A 17,238-nucleotide genomic window follows, 5' to 3' on the forward strand; every position below is an offset into this window, starting at 1 on the left:
TGGACAGACAACCTAAATATCCCTGGAGTGCTGCCAATGTATCTATCCCTTGAACTGTAATGGGGTCGCCCTGTGTCCCTCAGGACCTGGGCATTTACAAAATGTATCTATTCCAGCCCCTCTCTAAGGGCTTGAAGATGCAGCTGATGAAGCTAAGATTTGGGCAGATACCCTTGAAATCATGTTGGTATGGTAGGAGGTGCAGTGACATGGACAAAGAGTGCATACTTTGTAATATGGAATCTGAATCCCTTATTCATGTTGCCTGGATTTGCAAAACGTCATTACCCCACAGAATATTGTGGCTTTGCCCATTTTTAGGGCATTAAATGAAAGCACTTCTAAAGAAGCAGTCAAATGCTACCTAAAGGGGAAATCCTCATAGTTATCTGTCTGTTTTAAAACAAATGTGAAAGTTGCACTGCCACCTTCTTGGCTGCTGCAGTGGTTTCATGTTTTCCAGGACTCCTCTTATCCCACTTGGCCTTGATTCCTCTTGAGAAGGCCTGACCCAGGGGGTAAAGTGAGTGATTACAGCCACCTCAAATTTTGAGACAGTAGTCAGGCCTCCCCCCACTTGATAGGCAAATCAGACCCTGACCGTAGAGTCCCAAAGCACTTTAAATTGTACTTTAATCAGCACTTTAATCGTCAGCAAAGGTTTGCTGCTGTAGTATCATCTCCCCTAGGAGCCCAGAAAAACTTTTTTTTAGCACTTTTACCAGAATCTTAGCTACTGCTGTTTGCCGCAGCGGTCTTGTGCTCCTTAGAAGCCTAAATACCACCATGGCCACAATGTTCCTTGAGTAGGTCTGTCCTAGGGGTTACAGGGAGAGATTACAGTTACCTTTTACATCGATTTAGTAGTCTGGTTCCCTTATGCATGGCTAGTCAGTTACCCCCTGGCCATATGGATGGCTGCCTAAGCACCCCAATTGCATCTCAAAGCACTTTAATTAGCACGGTAACCAGTGCCTTAACCTGCTGCCCGTGAAGCAGCCATTCTTGTTGGTCATAGTAGAGAGCAGTGTACTATCAACATGATAGTAGCTAAGATCAAGGGTATGTGCAACAGGAGTATGTGCCACACATTCATGTCTCTTCAATAAAATCAGTCTATATTGTTGGTGCATAGTGATTATTAGTGCTGTAAGTCTAGTGATTGATAATTGCAATGACTTTCAATGGATGCTCCATTTTGTTTTATATTCACGATTTTTCAATCGAACAACACTGCACTGTAGCAGTATGATGATTACCAGTCCCATCTGCTTGTAATTCAACAACAGTGCTCAAATGGAGTATGACTTCCAGTTGGCTTTTGTAATGCTTTTAATGAAGGAGTAAATTTATTTGAATTCGTAATCTTGATACAGAATGTTTTTCTGGTTCATGATTGTAATGCTTTTTAATAATTGTACAATCTTCCTTGAACCTAAAAACACTTACTACCTTTCTACACTACCCAGCCTTGAACCAAACAAACTGTGACCCGTGCCTTAATTCTACCCTTCTCTGAACCTAAAAACCTGACTACCCCTTAACGCTACCCATCCTGAACCCCACAAACCAACTGTAACCCTCTACTACCCATGCCTGAGCCCCACAGACTCTAAACCTTGAAAACAAAAACTTAGTACCCTTTAACGCCACTCTTCTGTGAACCCTAAAGTCCCTAACTATCCTTTAACACTGCCAATCCTTGAACCCTACCATCCCCTTACTGCCTTTTAATGTTGCTCTTTCCCAAATCCTAAAAACTCCTTAGTAGTCACCCACCACATTCCTCACCTCACTGTAAACGCCCCTCTTTGCTTTAGCAAGAGGATTCTCCCTTGTCCGTGCTTCCCGCACACTTACCCTTGCATTTTAAGGCACAACAGTTTTAGATTTTTTTTCGGTGTATTTTTTACATGACTTTTTTTCAGTCCACTTCTTCCCACAATATTTTACTGCAACCCACATTAACGTAACCAATTCATACTGTTGGTAATTCTGTGCTTATTCCATTGACTTCCTTTTGTACTGCTAATCCTACGCCCCTTGATCACGTTTGGCTAGAAGTTAAATAACTGCATGGTTTATTTACAAACAGTTGGGAGGAGGTGGAGGATTTAGGGACGGCAAGCATGTTTGATTCATCTAGCTTATTTTTGTTTAAATGCCTTTATGTTCTTTGCCACACAGTGTGTTCAAATACAAAATGTGTTCCTCTCATTTAACTATGTCTAACATAGTTACAAGTATGTAAGCAATCCATATTTCATTTGGACTAGTCAGAGGTGTTGGTTTGTTAGCGTTCTCCTGTGACACTGCCATTCTGACATGCAGTTGATCTGTTCAGATAAAAATAGGGATTGAATGCCAAGGAAACTGTGATTCTTGTTGACACCACCATCAGGAATGAAGTATAACCGCACATGTTTATGAAATTTCATTCAACCTTAGTGGACGGTTGTTCACAGTGTGCTGAAAAATAAACTATATGGTATGAAGAGGAACACACTGAAGGAACTTGCATGTTCAAATTATCATATGATGAAAGATAATTTATGTTTAGTAGGCATGTAATTGCTATGGTTTTTCCCCCCATTGAACTCTAGCCACACTAGGTAAAATTAGATTTTTTTTTAATGCTAAACTAATTTGGCCGTCGGCAGTTTTGCTTGTGTATATAGCATAATCTTTTAAGTGTCAGTCTACATTATGCTATCTGAAATTGGGACAGTAATAAAGTTTGGGCTTTTCGGGATATAGCTAGTGACTTAATACCATTTCAGATATAAGTGGATAGGAAGGTCTTAAGGTGGAAATCGCTACTTAACACAATTTCATTTTGAACAGGGGAAGAGATCACTTGTATTTCCAGGAAAACACAGATACCTCCAAAGACAGTTTCTTTGAGTCACATCACCACTTGAATCTGGAGCCTATTACCCAGGATGAGCCTTTAAAGGACATCAAGGAACTCAGGCAGTTGAAGTTTCTGGAACAGGAAGAACTCACAAAGCCAATTGCCAACAATCACCATGATTTACACAGACTTTCTATCAGCAACCCGCCAACAAAGGACCTGCTTTCAGGTTTGTAGTTGTCTTGCAACTTTAAAGTGTTGATTGTAAGGTTTCCTCAATGTTTCTTAACCTTACATCCTTTCCCTACTGAAATATGTCTTCGCTATTTTTTGTACACATTTAACTAATAAATCTGCCTATCGCCTTGATCTCAATTGTAATTTGACCCGGAGGTCAAAATAATATTGAGTGTCCATAATCCTCATTTGCTGGAGGTTTTACTTTCCAAAATATTTTATTAGTAATTCATAATAAAAGTGAAGTGGCATTGCAAGACATGTTCACATAAAGAGTGAGAAAAGCAGTGGTGTCTTGTTCCACCACATCATCCAAGTGACTGTGGAGACTAGGAGGTGTTTGTTTTATTGAACCACCGACCAAGAAGAAGTAAGGTGATGGAGGTTTTGTAGTAGTGGAATCACATCATTATTGAAATCAAACTGTTGAAGTGGAGTAATAAAATAGAAACAATGAGGAACTTTTGTAAGTAAACAAATGAATATATATATATTCAGCCATTATGTTTAGGAGAATAAGTGAAAATATCAAGCCTTTTAAGTTGTCACGTTCCTCTAAGCAGAATATTAGTGTTCGCGAAGTAACTTAAGACCACAAATGTGAAATATGAAGGCTCTGACCAAAGAAAGTTGTGAAACGAGCATGACGAGCATGTCCGCATGACAGCACCTGTCTGAAATTCAAAGCAACCTGCCACAGATACAGCAATAAAACTGGAAGGGTGGCAGGAGGCTGCGTCTTAAGAGTATGTGGGAGAAGGAATTAAATCATATCCATTGCAGGTAACCCACCTTCCCCCAAGCCCCACCCCTGCCAAAAAAGGTGCACACCAGATAGTAGGTCAAGTAAATGTTAGTATAATAAACCCAGTTGCAACCCTATCCAAATGCCAAAAACAAATAATAAAATGCTTAAATCATACATACCAGTAGCAAGGTGAAAGGGTATTAACATTATTCTATTTACATCAGGCAGTAAGACCTGCAACAAAATCTTGGAGAAACAGTGGTAGACAAAACCTACCAGAATCAACATGCAGATGTAAAAAATAAGCATTTCCAAGAATGTAATCATGGTTCAAGCACACAATCAAAACCTGAAAGAGTTTGAAGGAAAATAAATTAAAAAGGAATTGGATTATAAAGGTTTGCTGTCCGAGCTCACCATTGTTAACTGAAACTGGCAAGATAGTAGCTGCAGCTTGAGCAGAGAATGCAGTACTCCACACATAATGGTCAGCATGTCATCAGTCACCCACCAGAGCCAAAAGGCATTAAGCCTGTCTCTTACAATTACCCACCTATTGTTCTAGGAATTGAACTACTTCATGGTCTTTTTGTAGCAGACAAATCAAAGCTCATAAGAAGTTATTTTTGTTCTGCATCCATTGACAAAAGATGTTTTTTGATGCCAGTTGTGATAGTTTCTGTCTCTTCTTATGTCTGAAATCTGATTGGCTGCCATGAAAAATGTAAGTTTCATTAAAGTTTCTAAGTTGTATTTTTTCTGCTGTGGCATCTTTCTGGATAGCGATGGGTTGAATGTAGTTCAGTACTTGGGCATTTCTTTCTGATCAATTGAGGTATTTTCATTAGAGGGCGTATACTTGCATGTTTTAAGGCTGTAAGGGTAATAAGCTTATGACTAGGGAGAGATATTTTATAAATAGCATAGGCCCTTTGTCAGTAGGTAAGTTGATTGTTTTATAGTTTTGGGTGTTTGAGTACTTTTTGCTGGCTTAGATGAATGATTACTAAATAGCGAGAGTCTGTGTTGGACTAGTAGAGTAGAACATTATTGCTGTTTATCTAATCAGTAAAAGAATGTTAGCCCATTTTATTATATCCTAACTAAACTGAGAGAGACCTTACATTAATATTTGTGATCATGACAGAAAAAGGACATGCACAAAAGCTTCAAACACCCCTCTATTTTTAAATACGATAGAATTTTATTTATACTTTGAATTATATTGAAATTCCCACGGGTTGTAGTTGGGGGTTGTGGATGGTCAGAATCTACATCTTTAGCACTTTTTCATATGTTTGTGGGTATTCTGCTAACTTCCTGGCAGACAAGAGAACATTTGCTTATTACCCTTTTTGAAGCTTATTAACCTATCTATGGTTAGATAACCTGGGTTCACCAGCATTGAAGTAATAACCTGGTGCCCTCACAGAAAACTTTCAGGTTAGTCCAAGCAAGGAAAAAGACATGATAAATTAGCATTTTTTGTTATTTATAGGTTGGAATGAATGGTGTACCCTATTACTACTAGCATTATTAGGTGGCAGTCATTGTTACTGTATATCACATGACCTGAAGCCTAAACTGATTTTTGGTGTACTATTTCTCATTTCCACCCTCAAGCTGCTGTTTCTATGAAAGAAGTGCACAACCACCATTTTGTCTCTAGTCAGTGGGCTTTAGTTGCAGTGTATTATGGATCCTTGTAATGATTCATGTTTAGGACAGCAAGTGCATTAATCGAACTGTGGAGCTATTTATAATTCTGTTTCTTTAGAGGCCCGCATGTGTAATGTGTGTATCCATTTCCACTGTTCCTTTTTCTGTACATAGATATATTTTCAGTTTCATATAGCAATTTTTTTTAAAATCCATATTTTATTGCCACCATTTTGATGCATTTATTTTTGTTTTAGTGTTCCCAGTGCAATGTTGGGCTCCGTTTGGGGGTCGGGGGATTGAAATAAGTCTTACGCTATCTTGGCTTTCGAGTTATATGGCCACTTATCTTTTTGTTTCAGACCTGGTTCTATATGTTACCATAATACATCAAAGAGCGTAAGAAATGTTATCAACTATTTCCAGCTGAGCAGCAGGGGTCAATGGTCTCAGGTTAAACAATTGTCTCTTATTCATTTCTCTTTTTATTTATGAGTCACAAGATAGCTTTACCTACACAAAGGGGTGTCAAAGGGATTTAAAGTATAGTTTGGTTAACAAGACAGTATAGCCATAACCACTGTTTTGAAGACCGATCAAAAAAGTACTCTGGTGTACAAAGGCAACTGTATTTAACAGATCAGAAATAACTCTTTGTTTTAAAGTACTAAGAAAGGTGTGAATAGAGGTAGTCTAGGTATGCAATTATTTAGACTAAGAGTAGTATAAAGAATTGCTTCGCCTTCTGGAGAAGGTATTCTACTTTCCAAGTAGTAGATATCTTATTCATTTATTCACATTAATACTGAGTGCTGGATGCATTCACAAGTAGACATTTAGGGGTTCTTTTCGGGAGAACTTGTTCCAACTGATGAACACTCCGTTACAGTGTATTTCTGTGACTCACATTTTGAAAGGAAGAGAAGTATCTTTCATTATTTGGCCATTTTCTTTTTCAAAGCAGACATTTAGCCCATGATGGATGTATCTTGACAAACTGTCCCATTCAAAACGATATGAGACTGAAAGTATACATGTTGAAAGCTGGTGTTGGCAGCCTTATTTTCAGAAAGTGATTCAATGGCATCCGTCTACCAGCTATGGAGCTATGCAGTGTTTCCTTGCATGGTTGCAACCTGGAGCAGTGCGCAAACAGGTTGTGGGAAAAATGTGATTGAAAGTCTTAGTGAATTTCCACAGCACATATTTTACAAAGAAGGGAATTTCATGAACTCCATGCAAGGGCATAAAAAGGCAAATAAATATGCCTGGAGCAATTAACTCAGAAAAGCAAACAATATCACACCAGCAGATGAACGAAGAAGCACGCTGCTCATTCATTTTTCTTTTTTTTTTAGATAGGAAGATATTGGGATTTTTGATGATAACAAATAGGAACTTTTATAAGGTATGAAACCCCATGTGTGACTGAATAATAATGTCTAGTGCAAGTCTGCTTGGCAACAGCTTGACTGTCTTCGTATACTGAAGATAAGGCCTTATACTCTGTGTAGCAGTTGCTAGCTGCAGAATGAACAGAAAGCCAGGACATTATCAAGAAGGCAATTAGGTTCAGACAGGAACTTGAGCAGATGAGAAAATTTCTCCTGGAATACAGGCAAACAAGCGTGGACAAGGTGGAGGTTTCCGATGAGAATATCAAACAGGAGTAACTGTAGGACTGAAAAAATATACAATAATAGTAACAGCAGGTCTGTGAGTAGGCAACAAGTGAACAATGCAAAGTTGCAATGCATCGAACCCTATCCGTCTTGGCTTTAAATATCTATCACATTGTTTAGGGGAGAAACTGATAGGAAAAAGGTATAAGTGTACTCTATCAAAAAATAAGAAGTAAATTATGGCAAATCTTAAAGAATATAATTATATAAGTATATAGATATATTGTATTGTATTTATATAACGCTTACTACCGCTGACGAGGTGTCAAGCGCTTATTCAGTGAGTAGCACGCTACTCCGGAACACATAAATTATATGTTAGTTATGTGGATTGAGAAGTATAGTGGAGGTTTGCGTTTATATAACACTTGCTACCCTTGATGGGGTGTTGAATCGCTTTTTCAGTGAGAACCACTATATATATATATATATATATATATATATATATATATATATATATATATATATATATATGTGTGTGTATATGTGTGTGTATATATATATATATATATATATATATATGTGTGTATATATATATATATGTGTATATATATATATATATCCAAAAGTAACACAGTTCAGCACGCTCTCAGGACAACAAAAGATACAGCATCCAAATGTAGGTTGTGTTGTTTAATTCTCAACGCGTTTTGCCATTGACAATGGCTTGTTCATGTGAAAAGTAACCCACCAATCACTGTGTAAAAGTACGCCAGGGAAAGCATGAACATAAACAGAAGACTTCATGATGCTCGTGTAGCGGGTGCCATGAATCATTACATATGAAAATATCATTATATGGTGTCCACAATGTAATACATGACGATTGAGGTAAAGTAATGATAACAGACACAAAAAATCTGCAACTGTTGTTCGAAAATGTACGTACATAATACAGTGTACTGTATGCTGCAAAATGTTAGTTACAGTTCCCCAAATTCATGTACACACCAGCGCTGCCCATAGTGCAAGTTAAACATGATTAAAACATGAAACAGTAAAGAGAAAGTCTCCAGGACAGAGGGCTAGCGTAACGCGGTAACGTAGACACCCTGATCAAGTGAAAAGCGTGCCTCCCGCATGAGTGTCCAACGCGGCTGTTCAATACTTCTGAGGAATTACATCTCAAATGCTGGCACGTTGATCTCCAAGCTGGAGAGGCAAGGAAAAGTGGAACCAATGTGCATTGAGCTAAACTATTCATGCAACCTTTTCAGAAATTGATAATTCAAATTCCAAGTAAAGATATTCTAAGAAAAATATGTTGTGTTCTCTCATATACAGATCTGTATTTTGGGGCCAGAGCTAAATATAGATAATCTTTTTATAGGAACCATTCTTGCTTGAATCAACTTTAGAGCAATTCCATTAAAGAACTCATTTAAAAATGGAACATAAAAATAAACATCTCTAAAAGGTAACCTGTTCAATAACCCTCCCTACCCTGCCCCCTCCTCTCCTACCTTATTTTGCAAGGAAGAAGTTGGGCCTGTTTCTGTGCAAAAAGTTGTATTCATATTAATGAATGTCTTACCTATATTTTTTTGTTGAGAGAAGTAAGTTGGTTCCAATAGTGCGCTTGTAAACATAGAAAATGTGAAGTAAGCCATTGAGAATTCAGTAAGGGAGACAGGGCAGGAATTTGAGAAAGTGAGGATTCTAAGGGGTATTGGTGGGCCTCTCCTAGGTGGACATCTGAATGCCATGACCATGCAGTCACAAAAAACACTGCGGAAGATGACAGGTGAAAAGAGGGTCCCCTCTTATCAGTTACACACTCTGAACCACAAAGCTCAATTGATTCATTATGTTACCCGGTCCACTTTCCAGGAGAACAGCGTTATTAACAATTGGCAATTGTCCTCTTTCCTTTATAAAAATGGTCGCTACCAGTATTCACTCCTCCATCTGTTTTTTTATGTCTATCTTTTTCTCCCCTTACTTGATCATTCCCCTCCCATTGTTTTGCAGCATTACTCCTCCTCCTTTACATCTATTGACTATTTCCAGAGTGGTTCTACTCATTTATTTTGTGTCCCTAGCAAATAGTAACTTAAAAAAAACATTGATGTTCAATGCATTGAGCAAACTGACTATTCAAAGAAAAAAACATTTCACTTTATATTTTTTAGCTCTTTTGGATCAGGGTAATAAGCTGAGAAATGCAATGGTGGTATCTGCAATGAAATCCAATCCAGAGACAAGCGTTGGGCTAGGTGATATATATCCACTTATAAACAAGGACACTGGCAAAGTAACAAGGTGAGAGTTGGCTTGTCAGCACACACTAAACTTTCGTGTTAATCAGGAGACTTTTGAATGCATAAAAAATAAACAGTGGTTTTGTAGTTCAGTATGTTGCACAAGAATTGGGATTAGAAGTTAAAGACCACACATACGTGGTCTTTAAAATGTATTTTCTGCAGCCAGCTGCTTAAGTAAATAAAGTAGAATCTTTATCATATTGTTGATTTAATTTTCTGTCACCTTTGCTCAGGAGACTCAGAGATTCTCATCAGAACATGCCTTTAACAGTATCAATTTGCAAAATCCATAGGCTCAACCTACCGCCCGCTGTATCCTAATTTCTCTCGTGATCAGTCCACCTATGTTGCCAGCTGCCATAAGCGGCAGCCTCACAACCACATTCTATGTACCTGCTGTTGTACATCAAATCTCCAGCATCATACGCACAGTCCCTCAGCATATGGGATGTTGGAACCCTGCTGCCACAAGTAGAATTGCCACTACAGAGTAAAACTCAGTGGCATGCGCTATACCCTCACAGATAAATACTGCATCCTCATTAATGTACCGTTTCCCAAGGCTACAGTGCCTTGATTCTTATCTGCCATAAACTGGATCTCCACTGGTGAGCATGCTACAGTTGGCCTAGTTAGGTGGGTAGGATAACTGTGCTGGATACCTGCTTAAATATACATCTTCCCTGCTGCTATACATCACATGTCCTCAGCCGTACTGAAGCCAAAGTTTTCAGTTTGGCTGGTCATATAAAATTAATCCAGAGTTAGCGCCAGATCTATTGGGTACGTTGGCTCTAACAGCAAACGCGGAACATCAGGCATTGCTAAAAATGAAGCGTCTTCAGGTAAAATGATACTTGCAAGTGTTATTACTGACCTCTGCTAGTTTGAATACATTGGGTTCTTTTAAACCTAACGTGTTGTTTGTACGATAACAGTGACTGAAACACATTCTGAAATGCTGATTATATCTGATATACGCAGGTCATCTTTACCTACATCTAGAAGACTTCTCAAATCTCTGGAGGACATCAGCACAAGTTCACCTTTTAAGGATCCACTTAGCTTATCAGTTGAGCAGCCTGGTCAGAAGTATGATTCTGAAGCTGAAACAAGAGCCATACAGCTACTTTTGGGCAGGTAAATACTTTCACTTACATCAATATTCCATTCTTTGAACACTCACCTTAAAACCTGCAGTAACTGGAAAACGATGCTTCTCCGCGAATTTCTCATGAGTAGTGTAGAGTTATCCAGTGTCTATATCGCTAGCAAACTAGCCATGTCTGAAACTCAAACTAGTGACTTGCTCCCATTATAGCGTATCTGCTGATAGTTTACTTTTGCATGTGTTTGGACCTATAAGATTCTTGGTGGCTTTCTGTACAGAACAGTGCTGTTTTCAACCGAGGGATCTCTGGTGATTAGCTATACACAATATGCTAAGCGCAAGAGGTCTTCTTGCAGCAGGATAAATAGCTGGAAATCCAGACCACTAATTGTGAATTGTTCCAGAAACTAGATAAACAGAACCATGCCTCTCGCTAATTTCCATCCCTATCTTTGATTAAATCACGCCAGCTAATCCATCCAGATTATTATTATTTTTATAACAATGTACCTTACATTTTATTGTGATACATGGGCAGCTTCCTTGGTGTAGGCATGTGCTTTAAAATTGTTATAAAAGCAAAATATGTGTTTTGTATCTATTAACCGATCGTGCATGGTTTAAATAGAACTGTTTCTTGACTTGAGGAAGTCTATAAACATCTTTGACAATATCAAATTGATATCTGATGATGTCTTCCTCCCTTCACTCCCAGATGCAGAATTTTTCTCGTTTAACTCTCTGCAAAGCATTTTCTATGATGTTCCATAAGACAGTTCCTTTTCTATTATCAACAGTGTGGAGTTCTCACCTATGCGATACTGGGAAGGGACGGGCACTCCCCCAGAATCCCTTTCAGCCGAAAGTGACATTTATGACAACAGTGAACTGAATGATCCCCACTATGACCAGAGTCTGCTCGAGCACCTCTTTTATTCAGCTCCTGTAAGTGTTGGGGATGTTTAAGTGTTGCAGATGAGAGATCGGCAAGAAACAGATGTTGCACAAAATTAGTGAACATTAAGTGAATCAAATTTGTTATTGCAAACAATTTTTTGATCAAGAGAAACCCTAAACAAGTGCTATCTTGTATCGCAATTTATGAGTCATAATTGACCCCCTATTAAATTAACCTTACCACTGTCATTGCCCTCAGTGCTCCTTGCCTCTGGCCCTTGAATCACACCTTGGCTTTGCAAATATAATGCTTGTTGACTCTATTTTTGTTACTGATTGCTCGTCCGAAAACTGTATGCTTTATGGGCAAAAATAGTATGGAGTTTGTTGTAGAATGTAGCAGTTCAACATATTTCTGTCTCAAATATTAAATTACACTGTAAGATGGATCATCACCGCACTCGACCCCTCCAGCTGTATGACCAAAACCTCAAACAACCCCTAAGCAAACTCCCCTTATAATTCTGATCCCTTTGCAAACTGAGAATATAATTATAAGTTAAGTGGTGTATATAGAACGTAGTAGTCACTGGGTGTTATAAAGTAAATACACCTGTACTTTTCTCCAAGTACGTCACTGCAGTTGAAACCTCCCTTCATTTAGTGAGGGAAAATGACCAGTAAATTCCAAAATATGTGATTTTTGGTGTAGAAAACACAAAAATCTGTATTAAATGTCCCATTTAAAATTTATAACCGGCTATAATAATTGTACCTGATAACTATCAAGCCCCAGAGAATGGTATTTTATTGATGCAGTAATAGCCCTATCCCCATTGGTCTGTTTTATGTTTGTCATTTTATGTTGTGTGTATTTGTAAAGCGCACTATCACCCCCCCCCCCCCCCCCCGCCCCCTGGGTATCCTCGTGCTGAGAAGGTGTGTGTGTGTGCGCTAGCCCTGCCTATGGTAGGTTTGTTGATTGAAAAGCTAGCTCTTCAGCTTCTTGCTGAATTCAAGAAGAGAGGAAGAGGCTCTGATGTGGATGTGGAGCCTGTTCTACACCTTAGGAGACAGATGTAAGAGAACGTCGGTCCTCCTGATCTGGTTCTGTGTATGCATGGGATGTGTCCGAGTAGGAGTATTGTGGAGGTGTCTGGGTGGTTGATGGAAGAAGATGCGACACTTCAGTTGGGTAGGGCCTTGAATGAGCTTGTTGAATTCGAAATTAGTGTGTTTGTGTATCTGGAGCCAGTGGAGCTCTCCGAGGTGTGATGTGAGTTCTGTGTGGGAGGTTGAGAGGGAGCCTGGCTGCTAAGTTCTGGATGGTTTGTAGTCTTCTAGTGATTTGCTTGGTGATCCCCTGTGTAGAGTCTAAGTTACTGGTGACTAGGGCATGAGTGACAGTTGTTCTAGTGTCGCTTGAGAACCATTTGAAGATCTTCCTCAGCAGAGTGGTGTGGAACCACAATGCAGTCACAGTGCTGACTTATGCGGACATCGTAAATAGAACACCAGTGCACTTCCAAAATAGTCACTTTGATCCCTTCGCTATTATAGCGTTTCACAGATCGTCCATATCCTTGATCAGAAGCCAATTCCACAAAACCAGAAGGTGTAGAAAATTCAAGCCTTTATTTTGCAAACGTTATGATCCACAGCTGACGCGCGTTTCGCCCCCTTCGGGGCGAAACGCGCATCGGCTGTGTCAGAAAGAGAAAAGTGTCAAAGAGAAAAGTGACTACCAGTGACATGTGTGCCATGAAAGATCCAAAGCCATCTCGCCCATGCATATGGACAGAATAAAACATTTCTGCTCACCTTTTGTAGTGTAATCATAAATCTCAGTTCCTGTATCTATATGGGGTTATTAAAATGCTACTGTTGTATCCTTATCCAGTTAATCTATAATGCAATCCACAAACAAGATACACTTTTCAGAATGTCATTTTTAAAACCTTTCAATTAAAAACTTTGCTGATTTCTTTATCTCAAATTTAAGACAGATTCATACCTTAGCCTGAACAGTCGTTATGTTATTGCAGGATCCTTTTGTTCATATCAGACACGTAGTGTGGCGAATCAATCTTCCAAAAAACAATCTCAATGTGGAGCCATGCTACGTTCCACAACCTGTTGGTTGAATATTATATCACTTCAGAAAGGTGCCCGGTTTATATAAGTTGTCTAGCAGTTTCATATGAATCTATCTTTCATGGCACACATGTCACTGGTAGTCACTTTTCTCTTTCTGACACTGGGTATCTATTTAATTATATGGTAGTGATGTTGTGCGGTTTTATAACCGACTGGTTCATTGTTTGAAATCATGCATGATGGAGTAGCACGGTGCTAGGTAGCAACTATGGTTGGATTACTTGGAGTGCGTGGCTTTCCTCGGTTTTCCCCAGTGGGTTCATCACATGCAGTTCTCAACAATTCCAATGAAATGGGGGTTGGTGGCAACTGCATGATTCATCCACATGGTGAGGGTTAATATGGTCATTACGCAAAATTATGTTGCTTGATAAAGATGAAAAAGTGATTAATTAAGTGTATATGTTTAGAAATCTCAATGTAACACTTAGGATTTAGTACATGTATTTTTTCTTTTTTTGGTACATGTATGACGTACAGCCTTGAGAAAGCCCGAAGGGGGCGAAACGCACGTCGGCTGTGGATCATAACGTTTGCAAAATAAAGGCTTGAATTTTCTACACCTTCTGGTTTTGTGGAATTGGCTTCTGATCAAGGATATGGACGATCTGTGAAACGCTATTATAGCGAAGGGATCAAAGTGACTATTTTGGAAGTGCACTGGTTTTCTATTTACGTTGTGTTGACCTACAGCCCGAACTGACGTTTGGGAATGTGGTCACGGTTTGATGCCCTAGGTGGATGTGCATCCAATGCCAAAGTAGCACTCCGTATTGCTCATTGTGTGTAAAATTGAATTGACCCTTGACTAATGAGAACTAATGTTGATGTGCGAGTCAAAATAGCAAATCCACCATTCTTTTGTATCTAATAGACTTATGCGGACATGTCCATGCCCAGTTAGCTGTTGATGAATTGGGTGTGAGTCTGAGTCCGAGTCTGAGTTCAGCCGGCCACCAGTTGAAGTCCAATAGGGAGGTGTTTGTGCTGAAGATAACTACTTCTGTCTTGTTGGTGTTGAGCTTGACACAGTTAGCTTTCATTCAGTTAGCAACTTTAGTTGTGCTGGTGATGAACTTGTTTCTTGTATTGGGGACTTATCCAAGAGAGAGAGTATGAGTTGCATGTCATCTGCATATGAGAGGATGTTGATGACATGTACAAGGATGACGTTGGTCAAAGGGATCATGTATGCATTGAAGAAGGTGGGGCTGAGTGATAAACCTTGAATCACTTCATTGAAACGCTATTTGGCTTCCAAACAGTAAGGTGCAGATCCAGCAGAGAGCGAGCCCTTGGATGATATCTCTTGCTGGTTCCTCAAGAGAGTGGAGTATGATACTTTCAAATGCTGCAGAGAGGTCCAGATGAATGAGGGCTTCCATGTCTCCTCTGTCGAGGAACATGCCGATGTCTTCATAGACTGCGATAAGTGCTGTTTCTGTACTGTGGTTCGACCTGAATCCAGACTGCATAGTGTCGAGGAGCTGGTGGTCATTGAGATGTCAGTTGATTTGTTTCTCTAAGTCCTTTGCTAGGTATGGTAGGAGGGAGATGGGTTTGTAATTGTAAAGCATGGCTGGGTCAGTAAATGGTTTCTTGAGCTGGAGCATGACGGAGGCATGTTTACAGGTGTTCGAAAATGTGTCTGAGTCGATGCATGAGTTTTAGTGCTTCACTGATCGTTAGGAGTCCTTTGGAGAAGCCAGTGGTCAGATGGGGTCCCTTTAGTGGTTGATCTTCATGGCAGCACCGGTTTTGATGATGGTGATGGCGGATCACAAAGTCGGAGTTTATTCATAGCCGTGATGGGAAGTTGAGTTGCAACTGTGACTGGATTCGGTTTAGGGTTGAAGATGCTGTATGTGAATTTGTTACAGAAGAATTCCAAGAGCTTGTTGCAAGGGTATTGTGAGGGGCTGATGTTGATGGATGCAGCAGGAGGTGTAATGAAATCTTTGTTGATGGTGAAGATTTTGTTGCTGCAGTTAGTGCCCGTGTCAGTGCGATCTGTGAGAGCTGTGCGCTTAGTGTTACTTATCCGCTGATAGTAGCGTCTTGGGGATAATTTGAAGATTACTTTATCTGTGGTTTCTTGTCTTGTTCTCCATGTGTGCTCCAGTTGCTTGCAGTGGCTTTTCATCAGCTTGAGTTCCTCTGCGTACCAAATGGTCTGTGGTCTGGCTCTTTTTGTTAGGTTGTGCTTGAAGGGAGCCAGGATGTTGGGACGTTCAGTGATCCATTTTTTGTGATTCTTGATGGCTGTCGGCAAGTTGCTGTTGTTCTTTGGCCAATCTGTGAAGAGGTCTAAAGCCTACTCTTTTTCTGTGATGCTTTTCCAGTTGCAGCAGTGATGTTGTGAATTGAGGAGAACATCTGGTCAAATAGGTGTCCAGCGGCGTGGGTGGGTTTGGTAAAGTGGTGTGTGAGAGCAAGGTTTGCAAGATTTTCTATAAGAGATGCAGAGTGTAGGTCGTTGCGGTCTTCTAGGTCAAAGTTAAGGTCTTCGTCGAGGATTAAAGTGTTAGCATTGAATATAAGGGGTGCGTCAAGTCCATGATGTCACTGGTGAAATTGGTGCAGGGTTCTGGTGGTCTGTATGCAAGAGTTCTGCCAAAGAAGACTGGACTGGTGTGCATATCTTGGTTATGAGGTGTTTCATGTACTTGGTGGGGAATGTCTGTGTAGTTGGTGCAGCTGATGATACCTTTAAATACGATAGTAAATCCACCTCCAAACTTGTGTTGACTATCTTGCCTGGCAATATTGTAGCTGCCAGGGATGGCTCTGGAGATGTCCATTGCAGAGGCTGGGTTTAACCTTGTTCCTGTAAGGAAGAGCAGGTCTGGGGCATGGTCGTGCAGTAGGTCCCACATCTCTTCGCATGCTAGGTGAGCGAGCGAGTGGTGAGGAGCATGCATGATAGTGTGGTGTGTTGTGTGGGTAGGGTTTAATCTGTGTGTTTGTGTGGGTGTGAGCTAGTGTGTTGCTGGGTGCTATTGCTGGGTCTGGGTTGTGGCAGAGTGCATGAGAACTTGTAGGAGGCACATATGAATGCTCCTTCTGTAGGATGTGGCAACAGTGTGGTTAGTGGGGCGGAGGTTTGGAGCCACTACTGCAGGGTATCTGTGGGTAGGAAGACAACCAGGGTTCCTGGTGATGGGTATGGTCCAGGTACGGATAGGCGCAGACGGGCTTGCCTTTGCATGTCCGTATTGCTGCTACCATTAAGTAGGTTTTGGGTGGGGGAGGAGTTCAGGGTGCGGTGGGTGGGAAAGCAGTGATGTCACATACTGCGCATATTTATTATTAATCTTCAGTGATTAAGATAGGATTAATACATATATTTTAAATTGTATTTGTTCATAATATCCCTTTAAAGTCATTGTGGAACAGGGCAGGAAGAACAAAACCAGGCAAAAGGCAGCTTCAAGCTGGCCTACAAAATCCCTATAGTAAATAGAAATCCTGTTTCATAGATTCCTCAGAGTTTGTATCTCCAATCTCAAAAATAGTTTAGTTCTCTTGAACATGCTTCACTTATCCAGGGTTTTTTTTGTCCCCATTTTTCATTGCTATCTCTAGTTGTCTGGCAAAAAAACCTTCCTCTATAGAGAGAGTTTTCTAAC

General features: G+C 40.0%; 1 protein-coding gene across 1 annotated transcript in view; it reads left to right on the top strand.

Annotated features, from left to right (window-relative positions):
• Nucleotides 1-17,238, top strand: part of C2CD3 (C2 domain containing 3 centriole elongation regulator) — a 607,356-nt gene that overhangs the window by 104,897 nt on the left and 485,221 nt on the right. The window contains exons 5-8 of the mRNA XM_086933829.1: nt 2,845-3,083; nt 9,313-9,442; nt 10,429-10,584; nt 11,353-11,500. Of these exons, the coding sequence (XP_086789955.1) occupies nt 2,845-3,083; nt 9,313-9,442; nt 10,429-10,584; nt 11,353-11,500 (673 nt within the window). The remainder of the gene's footprint in view (nt 1-2,844; nt 3,084-9,312; nt 9,443-10,428; nt 10,585-11,352; nt 11,501-17,238) is intronic.

This window comes from Lissotriton vulgaris, chromosome 8 (assembly GCF_964263255.1).
Source record: "Lissotriton vulgaris chromosome 8, aLisVul1.2, whole genome shotgun sequence".
Taxonomy (NCBI): Eukaryota; Metazoa; Chordata; class Amphibia; order Caudata; family Salamandridae; genus Lissotriton; species Lissotriton vulgaris.